This window comes from Motacilla alba, chromosome 7, assembly GCF_015832195.1.
Source record: "Motacilla alba alba isolate MOTALB_02 chromosome 7, Motacilla_alba_V1.0_pri, whole genome shotgun sequence".
Lineage (NCBI taxonomy): Eukaryota > Metazoa > Chordata > Aves > Passeriformes > Motacillidae > Motacilla > Motacilla alba.
Window position 1 is genome coordinate 6595945 of NC_052022.1, and position 15577 is coordinate 6611521.

The 15577-nt window shown below is 39.5% G+C and overlaps 2 protein-coding genes across 6 annotated transcripts in view; one reads left to right on the top strand and one right to left on the bottom strand.

The window, feature by feature from the left end:
* Positions 1-222: 222 nt before the first annotated feature.
* Positions 223-13241, top strand: MAP3K19 (mitogen-activated protein kinase kinase kinase 19). Its single transcript, XM_038142762.1, has 8 exons — positions 223-289; positions 793-877; positions 1554-1795; positions 2378-2421; positions 4504-6948; positions 8102-8245; positions 8461-9158; positions 10120-13241. Exons 1-8 carry the CDS (start codon positions 229-231, stop codon positions 10184-10186), a joined length of 3786 nt encoding a protein of 1261 aa, XP_037998690.1. The 5' UTR covers positions 223-228; the 3' UTR covers positions 10187-13241.
* Positions 13242-13967: 726 nt separating this feature from the next.
* CCNT2 (cyclin T2) overlaps positions 13968-15577 on the bottom strand; it is a 23716-nt gene continuing 22106 nt past the window's right edge. For all 5 annotated transcript variants that reach the window (XM_038142763.1, XM_038142764.1, XM_038142766.1 and 2 more), the window contains one exon: positions 13968-15577. This exon is cut by the window's right edge. The gene's annotated coding sequence lies outside the window, so the exon portion shown is untranslated.

The window sequence follows — 15577 nt, forward strand, 5'->3', positions numbered from 1 at the left end:
GTTGTGGTTTTACTTCTAAAAACTTTCTGAGCTCTTCGGTTCTGTGCATTCACAGGAAAGGGATTAGATGATTAGATGCTAAATTGTAGTGCTTTGAATAATTTCAAGTACTTTTAAAATGCTTTTGTCTTACTTTTGTCTCTTAAATAATTAAATATAATGTAACGCTTTGTATACTTTGTAGTGAATTGGAAATAAACTAACAGTTTTCTTTTCAGGTTTCTGGGCATGAATACATTTAAGGACAGTATGTCTGACAACAAACAAAATAAGAGGAGAAGCAAAAAAGGTAGTCTAACCCAAAGCTTACATATTTAAAGTGTAAAATGTAGATCTGAAGCTGGAAAAGTACAGTAACAACTTGAAATTTGGCTATTTGTCAAAGCTTAGCAAACATAAAAAATACAAAGTCAAAGAGTAAGTTTCTACCTTTGTAAAGGCCTATGATTTGGTCTGTTTTTCATATTTTTAAATGCTCTACTTCTGTAGAGTTTCTGTCAATATTTGTCTTCTATTTCTGTTCTCCTGAGATAGGAGCTGTAACTGGCTTTTTAAAGATGTTCTTTGCTTTTGTAGCCCATTGAATTAATAAACTTACCTAAAAAATAAAAAGAATTCAAAATTATATATTAACATATCAATAAATTACAAGAATGAGTGAAATATAACTTGCTTTTGTTTCCTTTCCTGATACTTCTTTATAATAATGTTTTAATGCCCCAAAATAACTTTGTTTGCCATGTGATACTGGAATTAAACTGCTTTTATGCAAATATTGATGTATTACTGCAGGTTGTGGAAGTGTTCTTGCTTTTCAGAATGCAGACAACATAATGGAAGAAATGCATCAGTCAGAAAAAGCTCTGGGGAAAACCAGGTAAGAAGCATCAGTATTTAATTTGCAGTTGGGTGTGCACAAATGACAACAAAGAAGGTAGTAGCCTGAATAAGAAAACTATTTCCCAGACATTATATGCAGCTCTCTATGTTGTGTAGTGTTTATCTCTTCCCAATATCAATGATTGGCCACTGCTGGAGGCAGGATATTGCATTAGGTGAACAAATTATTTGGTACAATAAAAATAAAAAAAATCCACGTTTTTCATTCTTCAGAAAACAGGTGACACAAAACTGAGGCTTGTCCACACAGCCTCCATTTTTTCAGGCAGGCTGTAGCGTATTTTGTAAGTAACAAAGGCACATCTGGTCTTCAGAATTCTTCTGACACACTCTCCCGATGATTCACGAAAACTACACGCTGGAAGCAATCAATTCTTGTCAAGGGGAAGGTGAACAATATGTTTTTACATTTCTCTTGTTGCTTGGTTAACATGGTTTGTCATTCAATCTCACTTGTAGTCAACCTCTGCATTGCAGTCTGCTATTTCCAGGGAGAGTCACAGCCTCTCAGATAAATAAAGAAAAGGCACTTTGGCATTCTGGGATCTTACAAACCTCATGGTCACATTATTCACCAGCCATATGATTGTTGGAACTGGCTCCTTCCACTTATTTTTGCTCTGTATTTTGGTTGGTTTTGTTTTGCCTTTTAGCCAAATTGCACCAACATCCAGAGCGTGGCCAGACCAACAAGTGGCATGTTTTCCAAGTAGAAATCAGACAGCATTACCCAAGAGACATCACGCTTCTTTACCTTTCTCCTCAAAGAAAGAGGACATGAGATGTGGCTTTGACTTCAGCTTTCTGCTACAGACCTCATGCCCAGAATCTAACGTTTCAACAGCATTTGTGGATTTTGATACTTTCCAGATAATAAAAGCACAAATACAACAAGGTAAGTTCCATTTTAAAAGTCACAAGTTTTATATAAATTTGTATATTGTTATCATATTGCCTTTGTGCCTTTTGCTGTCTTCGGGGTGACTTCAGCCATGCCAACTCTCTTCTTTAATTACAAGTTTGTGTGTGTGTGTAGGATGAAGGAGATAAAGAGAAGCAATGACAAACTTCACCATTCTTGGTACTGTGCAGTGAAACTGAGCCACAAATGTGGAGTGTGATTCTCTGTGCCTGGAGAGATGACATCTTTCTCCCTTATACTGGCAGTATTAATTAGCTACATACTGTGGTTAGCAAACATCTACAACCGAGAAGCATTTCTTTGAATTATTAGTGTCAAAATATTTTAAAATGATAGTATTTTATTGTTTTCTATGGAAAATGGAATTGTGAAGTTCAGTATCACAACTAAATTCCAACCTGCAACTTTTTTCTGCACTGCAGATTTGTAGCAGTCCTGCAACCAGAGACAGATCCTTGATCCCCTGAACACTACAATTTGAAATTAATTTATAAATGTGAATTGTAGTCTGTTTAAAAACATCAAATTGATATTTCATTTGTTTTGATTTTTAAGGGTTATCTGTAAAAATGCTAAAAACCAGGAACAAGAAATCTGAGGTAAGAGGACGTTATGTAAAAAATTATCACTGGCAAAAGTATTATATCCTTTCAAAATCTTAAAAACAGAAATACCAAAGTAGTGTAGGTAGTTTGCTTAGTCTCAGGTGGTTTTTTTTTTTTTTTTAAGAATGTGAAATATTTCTACATTTATTTTATATATATGTGTGTCAGCAAATCTTGAGGTGTATATCAACAAATGATCAATAAGATGTTATATCAGGGACTTCTGGAGATAAAAGGCTAAAAGTTCAAAAGATATAAAACCTTTAGAAATATGTAAATTAATTAAAATGTGCATTCTATTTGTTAAATTAGATGTCTAGTTTTGCCAAAACCCCCAAAATGTCTTTCAAATGGTAATTTAAAATTGAAGTTAAATTCTAAAGTAGTCTTGATATGAGATGATTGATGAAATTTACTGTGTTAGCAAATAAAAAATAGTCTTTTAGAATTAAACATACTTGACATGAGATTTTGTGAAAAGTGTAAATAGGATTACACAAGATTTTTATACCTGGAAACAGGCTCACAATTTTACATCTCAATGCTTCACTCCACTTTAAATATACTGTATTTAGAATTTGGCCTTCATGTATATTAATTAATAGCCTTTTGTAGAAAATGACTCAACTCATTGAATTAGATGTAAACTTCAGTGAACCATCACAGAATACAACTGATCACAGGAAAAAAGTGAAGCATAGAAGTTGGAGCAAGAGTTCTGACCCAGGATTATAAAAAGGGTTATGGAAAAAACCCAGAACATTTCAAGTGGAGGGAAATATTTAAGAAAAATAATTTAGCTGGCCTTGGTGTGATTTAATGCAGCTTTATTTCATGTCTTGGACTTTGGTGGTTTCTAGAAGTGTATCCTTTGGGATAAACGGAGCATTCATATTAGTGCCATGCAGGCTGGACAAAGCCTTCAGAACTGAGAATTTCAAACCAACGCATTGCTTTTCCTGGCATGTTCAAACCTCAGTTTGCCCTTGGAATGCAAACAAAAATTGCCTGCAGATTGCAAACTGATGTTGAATATAGACATGCAAATGAGCACTCAGAGCAGATGACTGTGTGATTATTTCTATTGCATTCATTTGCATAAAAATATTCCTTTCCTATAAAATAAACAACAGAAATACTATTTTCAGAAAATCGTTCTCACTGTTCATCTGAATAGTCCAGACAAAGTTCTCAGTTCCTCTGATCTGTACTCCTTCAAATGTACATGGTACCTTTCAACAAATGTGATGGGGAGAAGGGAGGAATAGTAAAACACATCCCTGACCCAGCACACTTCTGTGTCAGCTGCCTTGGGTTTTATCCATTTCACTTCACTACAAATCAAGTGCAGACTGTTCTGTCCTCCAGTGTACCTAAAACTGTGAGCTAAATCTGTGCCATTTAACATGGATCTATGTGTTTTGATTTAATATAATGTACCTTAAAATCTATAAATAACTTGTTAGAATTGTTTTCTCCAGGGATGCAATAGCGTTCTGTTATAATGGTCTGGTTTTCCTTTTGAAAAATTGCTCACATGAGCTCTGATTCCATTGGGAATATAAATAATGGTGTCAGCACATGTTGGAGGGTTACATAAAGAGATTTCAAATATCAGCATTAGAGTGGTGCTCTCATTCAGGGAGAGTGCACAGCGAGAGAGGAGCTCTGGCACATGAAGCCACTGCCCAGCCTTTGAATTCCTGTAGCAAATATGTGAGGTGCCACAAGACAGAGTTAATAACTGACTAGAGGATTTGCACGCCTGGACAAAACGTACTGGTTCTAAATCATGGCAAATGACTTGTGCCTTGAAGCAAAAGATCCCACTTTCCAAACTAAGAAATACTTAGAAATAGTTCGGGATCTGAGAAAATTAATGCAAGTAATGTGCAAAAAATAATGTATTTTCTCAGGAGTCTGATATTATACTTCATATTAGGTTTAATATAGGAATGTATGAAAGAATAATAACTTTCTAATTTTTTTCCTGAGTCTACTTGTCTCTTTAGAGATTAGTTTTTACCTGTATCTGTGGTGTAGCACACTATTAATGTTTTTCTATGGAAATTACAGTTTCATTTGCCACCAGTGACATGTCAGTCTGTAAGAACAATTCATCTTGCTCCTCTAAAGGATGATATTGTCATTGAAAGCAGAAACATAAAACATATTTTAAATATTATGAACACTATTCCTCAGCCTATAAAACCAGTTATTAAATTTTATCAGTATCAGTTAGACAACTTCTTAAATAGGCACAGTGAAAAGTCATCAGAATTGATCATGGCCACAATTTCTGATAAGTTCACTCCCGTGAAGCACCTGTACTACTTCAGCATTAATAACTGTGATAAGTACCTCAATAACAAGAAGGAAGAAATCCAAAGCCATTTCAAACGGAGGGAAGCTGATGTAGCAATCCACACTGAGAAGAAGAGCCAGGTGAAATTCCAGTGTTCAGTGCTTTGTGAGAACATCAGTCTTCTGACCCAAGCCAGGTTCTGGGATCAGAGTCATCCCCACTTGAGCTCCAGCAGTGCTCTGGTGAACCGTGGCATGTTTACAGCCCAGACAGCATTTACAGTGTCCAGCAACAGCAATGCCTCAAGAGCTGGCAGTAAGCAAAACAGAGCAGAGAATTGCTGTAGCACTGATCTGGAAGAAGAAAATGCTGCAGAAATGATGCTGGATTTTAAACCACAGGGAGATGCTGAGAGTGCCAACCTTGTGCTTTACAATCAGGATTTAGATTCTTCCTGTAAAAATGAAGTGATAAAGGCCTACCAAGCCTTGGAAGATAATTCTGTAGTTGCAGTAATTCCCAGAGTAGAAGTTCAAGATCGCTCTGGAAAACAGTCAGAAAATCAAGTATGTCTCTCTGAATCTGAAATAGAAAAAGAAGCTATGTCAGAAGGAACTTCAGAGGACCAATACGAGCTTGTAGCTGTTGCTCATGTTATGCTCTCTGAACAAGAGCCAGCCAGGGAACCACACACTGCTGAACAACCTACCACAAAAAAGGGTGGTCTCTGTACCCTGCCTCATGTTCCTCAGAGCCTCAGTGTTCTTGCTCACAAAGAAAATGGCAATAATAAAATAAAGATGAATAGAAATAAATATTCATCAAAATCTAAAATTAATAATAAGATAAAAGTATCTGAAGACTTAATTGCTTCTGATGAGGTTATCAGAAAATCAAATGCCAAGAGTCAGATTTTTCCATCTTTGGAACTGACACAAGTGAAATCTGAGACTTCCATGAAGCGTCAGAAAAAAAACACTCAAGGACACAAAGGCCACGTTGCTCAGAGTGCTCAGAAAATCAAAAAGCAAAGTTGTTCCTGCAGCTGCAAAAATTCAGCTGTCTTAAAGAAACATGTTACTCCACTTTGTCTGCCATGTGCACCCTCTGCTTCAGATTTTGTAGACCTGAAATACACTGACATGTTCAAAATAATAAATTCAGATGACCAAGGCCCAGGTATTTATGAAATGTTTGGAACTCCTGTCTATTCCCGCATGAAAGACCTCGATCAGCACAAGGGCAGGTTTTATGAAGGTGTTTATTCTCTTCCACCAGAAAGATGCACCTGCAGATCTACCTGCAGTAAAGGAGGAGAAAGCAGCAAAGTCAGAAACACTCAAAAGAAAACACATTCCAAGCCAAAGAAGACCATACCTGGTGCTAAACAAAAGCAGAAAGGTTTGATCACAAAGGATAGAAGGACCAAGTTGAGAGACAGCAACACAGACCAAGATAATGCAACAACTTCTGACTTGGATTTTCAAACACACACCTTGAGTAGCACAACGTTGTTCCATGGAGACATGGATCATCAGCTCACATTTTTGGAAGAGCTTTCACAGTCAACTAAGCAAAATGAAATGTTTACAAATTCAAACCTCTCAACTATTAAAGAAGTTTCTTTGGAGCAGTCATTAGACAGCCAGGATAAATCCAGCCATCAGAGAGCTGCTGCCTGCAGCCAGGATCTCCTTCAGTTCAGTGATCAAGGCTGCAGAGAATGTGTTGCTCCAAGTGGCAGTCTGGTAACAGCAGAGCAGAACCACTGTGTGCCCCAGTGCAGGGGGGATATGGATGGTGGCAAAGGCTGGGAATCACACCAGGACTCCAAGTCTGTCAGTAAAAGTGAGCTGACCTTTTCAGATAGACTGGGATGTCAGTCCCCTACAAAAATATTAGATCACAGTTGTGCAAACACACCTCAAAACAGTGGTTTGGCAAATGAATTGACTCAGGCTTCAGTGATTTGGACAAAAAATACCAAAAGCCCCAGTTCCCAGACAAGTCAAAACATTTCTTCTTGGTCAGATACTAAGGATGTGACTGATGAGTTGCTTTGTTGTCTGGCCAAAGAATTGCTAATGCTTGAAGAAAAAGACACCAACTCTTCAAGAACAAAAAATACGTGTTCTAAAATACAGAACACACAGAGTGAAGAGGAGGAGAACATGATGAATGGAGCTGGAGCAGTAATAAATAGTGCTCTAGAGAAGGTAAAAGTAATTTCTTCTTGTAACTTGCTAAATAATTTGAGTGATGTTTCACACACGTTTGGATGAAAAATGGGAAACATGTGCTTATTAAAGAGATTTATCAAGTCTCTTTTCCTTGGGCCAGCTGCCCACTGATTGTTCCAGGGCTCTGTTGAATATATCTGTGTTAGAGGCTGCATGGCAGGATGCAAGCTAGAAGGGACTAGGGCATGACAGGATTAGGTGCCAAAGCTTATAGAAATGGACAAATTGCAGTGAATAAAGAGAATAGGCTGTTTTAATTCAAGAGCTTGTATAAAAAAGGTTTTGGGCAAGGCAAGAGCTGGAGATCTGGACAGGAACATGAAAAGATACTACAAATAGTCTTGCATACCCAGGAGAGCAATTACCTTGACTCTCTGAGTGCAACTAGATACTTTTATAGATATGAACCATAAGTATTTGTTTATCAGACGGACTTACCCTGTTTAATTCATCCTTAATCAAAACTTCAAGCACAGAAGGCTCAGATTTTGGCCCCCAAGTCAGCTGCATGCCTTCACCTACTAAGGTATTTCTCTACCAGTACTGCTTCTCCTTGGTCCTGTTAGCTCTTTGTCCATATAAATTACATTTATAAGGAAATGTCTTTCACGACATCCTGATACACTCCCTTGTGCTTCTGCAGACACAGGTGTCAATTATAGCTGTGTTCTCACTTCTCCCAGGGAGACCCATGGCTAAATGGGACAATTACTGCTATCTTTCTGAAGCAGTCTCTTCTTCCTGGGAAGTCCTGGCCTGTTATTTTCATCAGACTTGTGTTGCATGTGTTACTTAGAGCATGATGATGGCCATATTCACCCTTCAGCTTAGCAAACTGTGAGACCAAAACAGAGAGTGTAAGCTGCTCTTTTAAGTGCTCTTATGTCAATGGAAGAAGATGTCATGCTGTAACCTTCTGGTTATGCACTGTTGTGATTTATACTTGAAAATATTTATACAGTTTTACCTGGTATAGCAATTCAATCGATGACCTGGGCAATTTATATATATAAATATCTATAAAGTAAAGTCATGCCAGGAAAAATTACTCCTTATGAAAAAGGGGGGACCAAATGAAGTCTGTCTTTTCCTCATTGCTTTCTCCCCATACTGACCATCATCTTTCAAGCAGAATTACTTTTTGGCTTCAAATGAAGAAAAGGGCCTTCTAAATTTTGATGAATCTACTAAATTACCAAGAAGCAGTTTAACAACCAAAGATCCTATCATGTGGACAAGAGGAGAAGTCCTTGGAAAGGGAGCCTATGGCACGGTAAGTTAATGTCTGAATATGCTGAGATGTGTTGGTCATCATTGAGCTACACCTTATCTCAAAAATAGCTGCTGTCCTATTCAGTAAATGGGTTAAATATTTTGGATTATACAGTGAGATATGAAACATGACAAGCACAAAGATTTTATTTAAGATAAGTAAATACTCAAGTTTTGTCTCGTGTCTTGTTTTGATACGTGCTGGTTTCACTGTAGGTGTACTGTGGTCTGACAAGCCAGGGACAGTTAATAGCTGTAAAACAGGTGGTTTTGGATACATCAGATCAACTCACTACAGAAAAGGAGTATCAGAAGTTCCATGAGGAAGTTGATCTTTTGAAGACATTGAAGCATGTAAATATTGTAACTTATTTAGGAACTTGCCTGGAAGCCAACATTTTAAGCATATTCATGGAGTTTGTTCCCGGTGGCTCCATTTCCAGTATTCTGCATCGCTTCGGCCCGTTGCCAGAAGTTGTCCTGTGTAAATACACCAAGCAAATTCTACAAGGGGTTGCATATTTACACGACAACTGCGTGGTCCACAGAGACATCAAAGGCAACAACGTGATGCTCATGCCCACCGGGGTAATCAAGCTGATCGACTTTGGCTGCGCCAGGCGCCTGGCCTGGGCCAGCCTCAGCGGCACCCGCGGCGAGCTGCTGCGCTCTGTGCACGGCACTCCCTACTGGATGGCTCCAGAGGTGATCAATGACTCTGGCTACGGCAGGAAATCTGACATCTGGAGCGTGGGCTGCACCGTGTTCGAGATGGCAACAGGCAAACCCCCTCTGGCTTCCATGGACAGGGTGGCAGCCATGTTCTACATCGGCGCCCACCGGGGGCTGATGCCGGCCCTGCCCGATCGCTTCTCCAGCGCCGCCGTGGAGTTTGTGCACGCCTGCTTAACCAGGTATGGAGGCTCTGAACTGCAGAATGAGAGGGAAGATGCAAGGAGTTTGTATTCTCATGGGAGCTTAGGCTGTGGTACATATGATTTTGTTGTAAATGCATGGGCTTTTCAGCATTTCAGGAAAGCCTTTAGATAAAAGTATATATAAAAGAGCTTTACTCTTTATAATGGTATAAAAAAAGCCCTCACAGATTCTCTTGTTGTAGGCCTTATACTCAGCATTTACTTTCACTGTAATTTTCATGCAAAAACATGGCACCGTTGAGTTTTGGAGAAAACATTTGATAAATTTCTTTGGTATGCTTTGCTGTTCCAGTATTGTTTGAGTTTGGTCTATGTCAGACAAATTGTTTTAAGGACAGTATTCTGAATGGAAGAGCTTTCACTTAATTCTTGTCTTCTGCAGTGGAAAAATCTATTATCACTGCCAGTCCAGGAAACACATACTTACTAGAAACATAAAGTTCTCTCTGTAAACCCCCAAACCACTAGCATTCACACATTATAAGAATTATTTTTGTGGTGTTTGTTTTGTTTTAAACAAAGCCATGGGCTTCTTAAAATGCATGACATTGGTTGGAGATGACAGGACAACCTGTTTGACAGAGGCTCAAACAGATAATTATCACCTTTTTTAAATACATTGTTGGTGCACCTGAAATAGCCAAATCAGCAGAATTATTCAAAGATTTGCAAGGAATTCAGGGGAATAATTAATGATTTATTTAATAACAAAATATTTTCATTTTATAATTCATAAATTCCAACAGTCTTTTCCCCTCAAGCCTCCCTTCCTTTCTATCAGCTTTAAAAAAAACCCCTAAAAATGAGAAGTGAATGAATAAATAATAATAATAAAGGCTAATTTTGCAATTAGGTTTTTACAGGTTTTTGAATTAGGTTTTACATCACAGGCATACATATTCATTTTATATACTGATTTGTGGAACCTTCAATGCAGAGATCAACACGAACGGCCTTCTGCTCTGCAGCTGCTGGACCATCCCTTTGTGAAAGGAGGACTGTGAATTTTTCAAAGCTCTTGCCAAGTGAGCATGTATTTTCCATGGAAAAGATTTTCACTTGTGGAAAAAAGACCAGAAGGAACTGGACTTTAACGTGGCAGCAGAAATACTGGAGAGCAGTCGTGTTCAAGGAGTCTGTTCTAGCAGCAGTGATTAAAGAGTACCTGTTCTGCAATGCCTGTCCTTCACTGTGAACGCAAGGCCACGTTGTGTTGTATTTGGAGAGACTTAAAGGGAAAATAAAGTCACCATCAGTGGCATGCAACAGGCCAGGTAAGCTGGAGTGTCTGTAAAATCCTATGGAACAAGCTATGGGCAGAGAGCTCTGCAGCTCGGAGATGAGTAATGAGTGTGAGGATCCCACAGGAACCTCAGACCATCTACTGGCATAAAATGTACTGAGGCCTTTATTCAGTCACGTGGGCCCTTTTCTTTACCTCGATAGGCACTTCAATTTTTAGCTGGTGAATAAGTGTTTTATGTACATAGGTCAGCCCTGTATCTCCACAGGATACTGTGGTGATAGTGACAGGAGATAATGATCTAAGCCAGGGGACTGCCTGTTTTAAATGAAATAGTGCATTTTGTGGGCTCTTTCAGGTCCCAGAAGGCTGGGGTTGGAAGGGGCTCTGGAGATGTTCTGGTCCAGCCCACTGCTCAGAGCAGGGCTGACTGCAGCAGGTGGCTCAGGCCCTTGTCCCATTGGCTTTGAGTGTGATTATGGATGGAGACTCCACAGCCACTCCAGGCAACATGCTCCAGTCTTTAACCCCCTCATGGTAAAAGGGATTTTATCTTTGAAGACTGTCTTACAGGTCAAGTTGTCCCGTTGTCCCTTGTCCTGTCACTGCTAGCACTGCAGAGTCTGGCTCTGTCTTCCTTACCCTCCCCATGGGGTGCTGAGTCTCACTGAAAACCTGAAGTGTTTCTCTGACCACTGGAGTGAGCACTGTCTGTGACTGGGTGACAGAACACAGCCCTTTGCACTCCAGTGGTCTTTACACTCAGTAGAACTAGCTACTACTAACTGCACAAAATTAAATAACATCTAAAAAGCATTGTTAAGTATTAATAAAGCAAAAAAAAGAGCAGGTATTGTAATTTAGAATGTCCTTTTGTTGATAAGGCTTCTTCCTATCAAAATGGGGTAAATCTTTAGCCTTTGTAAGCACCCAGGCTCCAGGAAGAGAGGCAGTAACACTCAGCCCTACAACTGTTCAGAGCTGAGCTCTCAAGAATCCAAGACACTGACCTCAGTGTCAGCTCCGATGTAATGTGAACATGACAAAACCAACTCTCCTCAGAGTGCTAAACATCTTAGCTACTTAAATAGCTTTCAAACTTCATTTTATTCCAGTAGTCAGTCTCCTGACTTCAGAGAGTTAAGTCTAAACTTTATAAAAGCAAAGAGAAATCAGTACTTCTAGCAAAATTCTTTATTAATAGTTTCTGTAGGTATAATGTCACATAACAATGACAGAACATTATGCCAGTATAAGAGAAATCCTAACATCACAGTAATCTTCAAAGTTCAAGCAGTTAACAGTCCTTTTTTGAGGAGTATCGATTGGTGCTCATGCCAGACATCCATGGCAACATCATGTTAAAGTATCTTCACGTTAAAGTACCTTCAATAAAGGCAGGAGCCCTGGGCATGTGAGCTCTAGTGGGATGTACATAATTCCATGATGTACTAATTCTTCTCAGATTAAGGTAGAGTCTTCAACAAAGCTGCAAAGTAAATATGAGGGTTTATTTAGCATGAAATGAAACTGAGATGAGAGTCATATGCAAGGAAAGAATGGGAATGCTCTAGAATTACAATTAATTAAAAAAAGGTCAGCATTACAAACCCCCCTTCTTATGCACAGCTTACAAGCAAAACTAACATCTTTTGTTAGAGTTTTCCAATATTAAGGTAACCAGTAATTTGCAATTTGTCATGCTAAATCCAGTTAATTACACTCAAAATCATCACTGAAAGTCATTAGAGGTTTGTAAAACTTGAACCTGAGTTTTTAATCAAAATTTGAAAGCACATTTTTGTTTTTGCTTATCCAGACTTCAAGAATGAAGTGTCAGTTTAAGGCCAGCACTTGCAACAAAGGTATTTCAGTTTATTCAGAGCTGTGCTTGCAGCAGAGCTCAGGGCCCAGCACAGCTCAACCAAGCCCTGTTAATCTGGGGAGCCTTGGGCTGGTCTGGTGCAGCAGCTAGAAACAGGTCTAATGTTGCATATATCTTACTTGAGGAGATCAGAGATTTCCACACCAGAATCCAGGTCCCTAATTCCAGGTATCCAATGTAACAAGGGGAAAGGGTGTGAAATCCTGAAAACTGATTTTCATGAGACTGAGCTACTCAGTGAGCAGGGTCACACTTGGCTTCATTATTTATTGTGTTGGAGTAGGGCAGGCTTTGCTGGTTCAAAGGCTACAGCCTTCCTTCCTGAACCCAGTAAGGACCCAGTACAGTGCATGCAGCCTGCCGAGCCCTTGCTGTGACTGCAGGCTTCCTCAAGCTTTGGAGCTCAACTCTCAGCAGCTGCAGCCAGCCCCGTGCCCGTGTGACTGCAGGGGCAGCCAGTGCTTCCCTCACAGCGTCACGGCAGCCACGGCTCGTCTCAGAAGGGCGGGGCCAGGCAGGCCGACCCAGCTCTGTCACACCGCGCTTGGAACTACCACCAGCAGCGGGATGGAAAAATTGCATCTAAAAATGCACATATCTGCCTCTCCTTCCAAGCAAGCAGAGCCCGGTCCTCAAAAATACAAGAGTCTCTTGAGATTATTTGGGTTCAAATTTAGTGCTGTTCCACAAAGCTCAGTGGGAACTGATGCAATGTCTACACTGCTCCTATCAAACCCCCTGGCTCTTGCACACAGGCAAAGAACCAGAGTTCTCCCAAGGAAGAGCTCCCAGGACACACTCCAGTGCCTTCCCTCTCCTATTTCTCCCTTCCCACAGGGACCTGCACCACGGGACAGCTAAGAAATTTTAGAGGTTTGTCAAAGAACACAATGTCTGAACTGGCAACACCAATGCTGCTGTTACAAGCGCAGGGATACAATGGCAACACCAATGCTGCTGTTTACAAGCGCAGGGATATAGGGGCATCAAACCCAAGCACTGAGTATCAAGGTTATAAATTTAATTTGGATTTGTTATATCCACTTCAGGAGCCAGAGAAACAGTCATTCCCAGTAGCAATGGGAGAGATGGTTCCTGGCACTAATTATCTCTTTAAGGTGTAAGGAGTTACGCCTTTCAGAGAAAGGAGGAATTAACTAGCTACTTCAGTCTGGCATAGCTTCCAAGGCTCAAGACATACATTTTTAGAACTGATTATGTTTATGTGCATTTACATAAATTAAAGAAAGTATTTGTCCAATCACCTTCCCTGCAAAACAAGGATTGGGAACCCTTCCCTGTAAGGTGTCAGAAAGACTGCATGGTGTAGCACTGTCACCCACCCCTCACTGTAAAAAGAGAAATAATACTGAAAAGCCCTCCAGCATCACACACTGTTACTACCATGCACAGGCCCTGCCCCCAGGGTACAGAGAAGGAGCAGCTTAAGGTAGCACAAAATGTCTAGAATTTGCTTTTCAGGTACCAAATACCTGATCAATGGAATGGAAATAAAGGAACCAAGGAAGACCTCAGACTTTCCAGCATTCCATTATTTGAGTGATTTGATGACAATTAAGAACTCTTTGCCAATAACTGAAAGGGGATCTTAGTGTTTCCTAATGAAGTTGGAAAAATTAAATATAGGAAAATGGGATCATTTCTGCACAATAGAGGTGAGGTAGGGAATTTTATTGAAAATACTTTTTTTTTTTTACAAGTTCTTAGAAATAAACTTTTCTAATCTCACACAAACAGCTGTACCTCAAAAATTCAACTAAGCTATTATGAAACATTCATATTTACAGTTAGCCAAAAGAATATACAGAACTGCCAAGTTATGCAAATAGCCAAGGACCAGCTCACAGTGAGATACATTGCCCCAGCATTCCCACCATCAGGAAGATTCAACATACCAAAGAATCTCACTATTCTACAAACCTCATTGCACAAAGAGGGAAGATTTTTAATAGTGTTGTGGCAAGGTCTCCACTACAGCATCATTTTACAAATTACATAATTCATGTACTCAAAATTTTAACAAAAAAATCTGTAATAAGCGATGAACAAAGTAATAGTGTTGACTATGAGCCTTTTATTGCATTTATTCAGTCGTTCCCGTGAGGCCGATGCCAATCCCAATAGTTTTCATTCATTTCCCACACCTCAGCCAGGCTGCAATCCACACCATTCCCTAATTTACAGTGGGTTTCAGTCAGCAAAAACTAGTGGCACCTGATTGCATCCCCTCTCCCTCCCTCTCAGTCTAGGATCACCACATGGAATTCAGACACAAACACACAGACAGTTTTACCTATTTACAATTACACTGAAAGCCAAACCCCGTGAGTTTTATGGACATCCTTTACAGAGAAACCAAAACCCACCGTTTGGATCTCAATGTAACACAGCGACGTTTTGTCCACCACATTTCACAACTTCCCAGAATCAAAACAGGAATAGTTTTTTGTAACAGCACCATAGGAGGAAGGCCTATGCTCTTTTCCAAGGTATATTAGACAGGCACTAGTTACCATCCAGACATTTTAACTCCAGGTTGTGACAGCAACTGCTATATTTACAGTACAATATATTGCTTATCCAGAGTGGCTGTATAAGATGCATTTCCTGGCACAATTGTTTAAACAGACACAAAAAGAAAGTACTGTAGTGCTTCAAAGACAAAGACAGTTTCCTGCTATTTCATGAGTCTGCCCAGGCTCTAGTTTAGGACAGAATATAATGCAGATTACATTGGTTACAAATCAGACCCAAGAGTAGCACTGAGATGGAAAGGAAAGGGACTATAAAAGGATAGAAAATATTCAACAATGCAGAAGTTTGTAACAAGAAGTTACATCCCGAATGTAGAAAAATAACCAATTCAGGAGGGATAAGACAGCTTTGGATTTTGTACACGGGCCTTGACTTAACACTAAGATATAGCAGAAAATGCAATCAGGTTTCCATTTAAATATTCCTTAAGTGTAAAAAAAGTATTCATAGTTTAAATAAAACTTATTCAAGTAATTACAAGCGTTTGCATTACTGGAAACAGAGTATTACATAGTAATTGAGATACCTGTAGTTACATCATACAGCAACTACCAACCAGGCTGATACTGAACAGTTTTCTCATTTAAAGCACAGGTGAGTAAATAACTGGAGGGCAAAGCTGCAGATGTTCATGGGAGACTTACGAGTTAAATGAGCACTAAGGGAATGAGGAGGCTTAGCAAAAGTTCATTTCACATCATGTTCACTTCT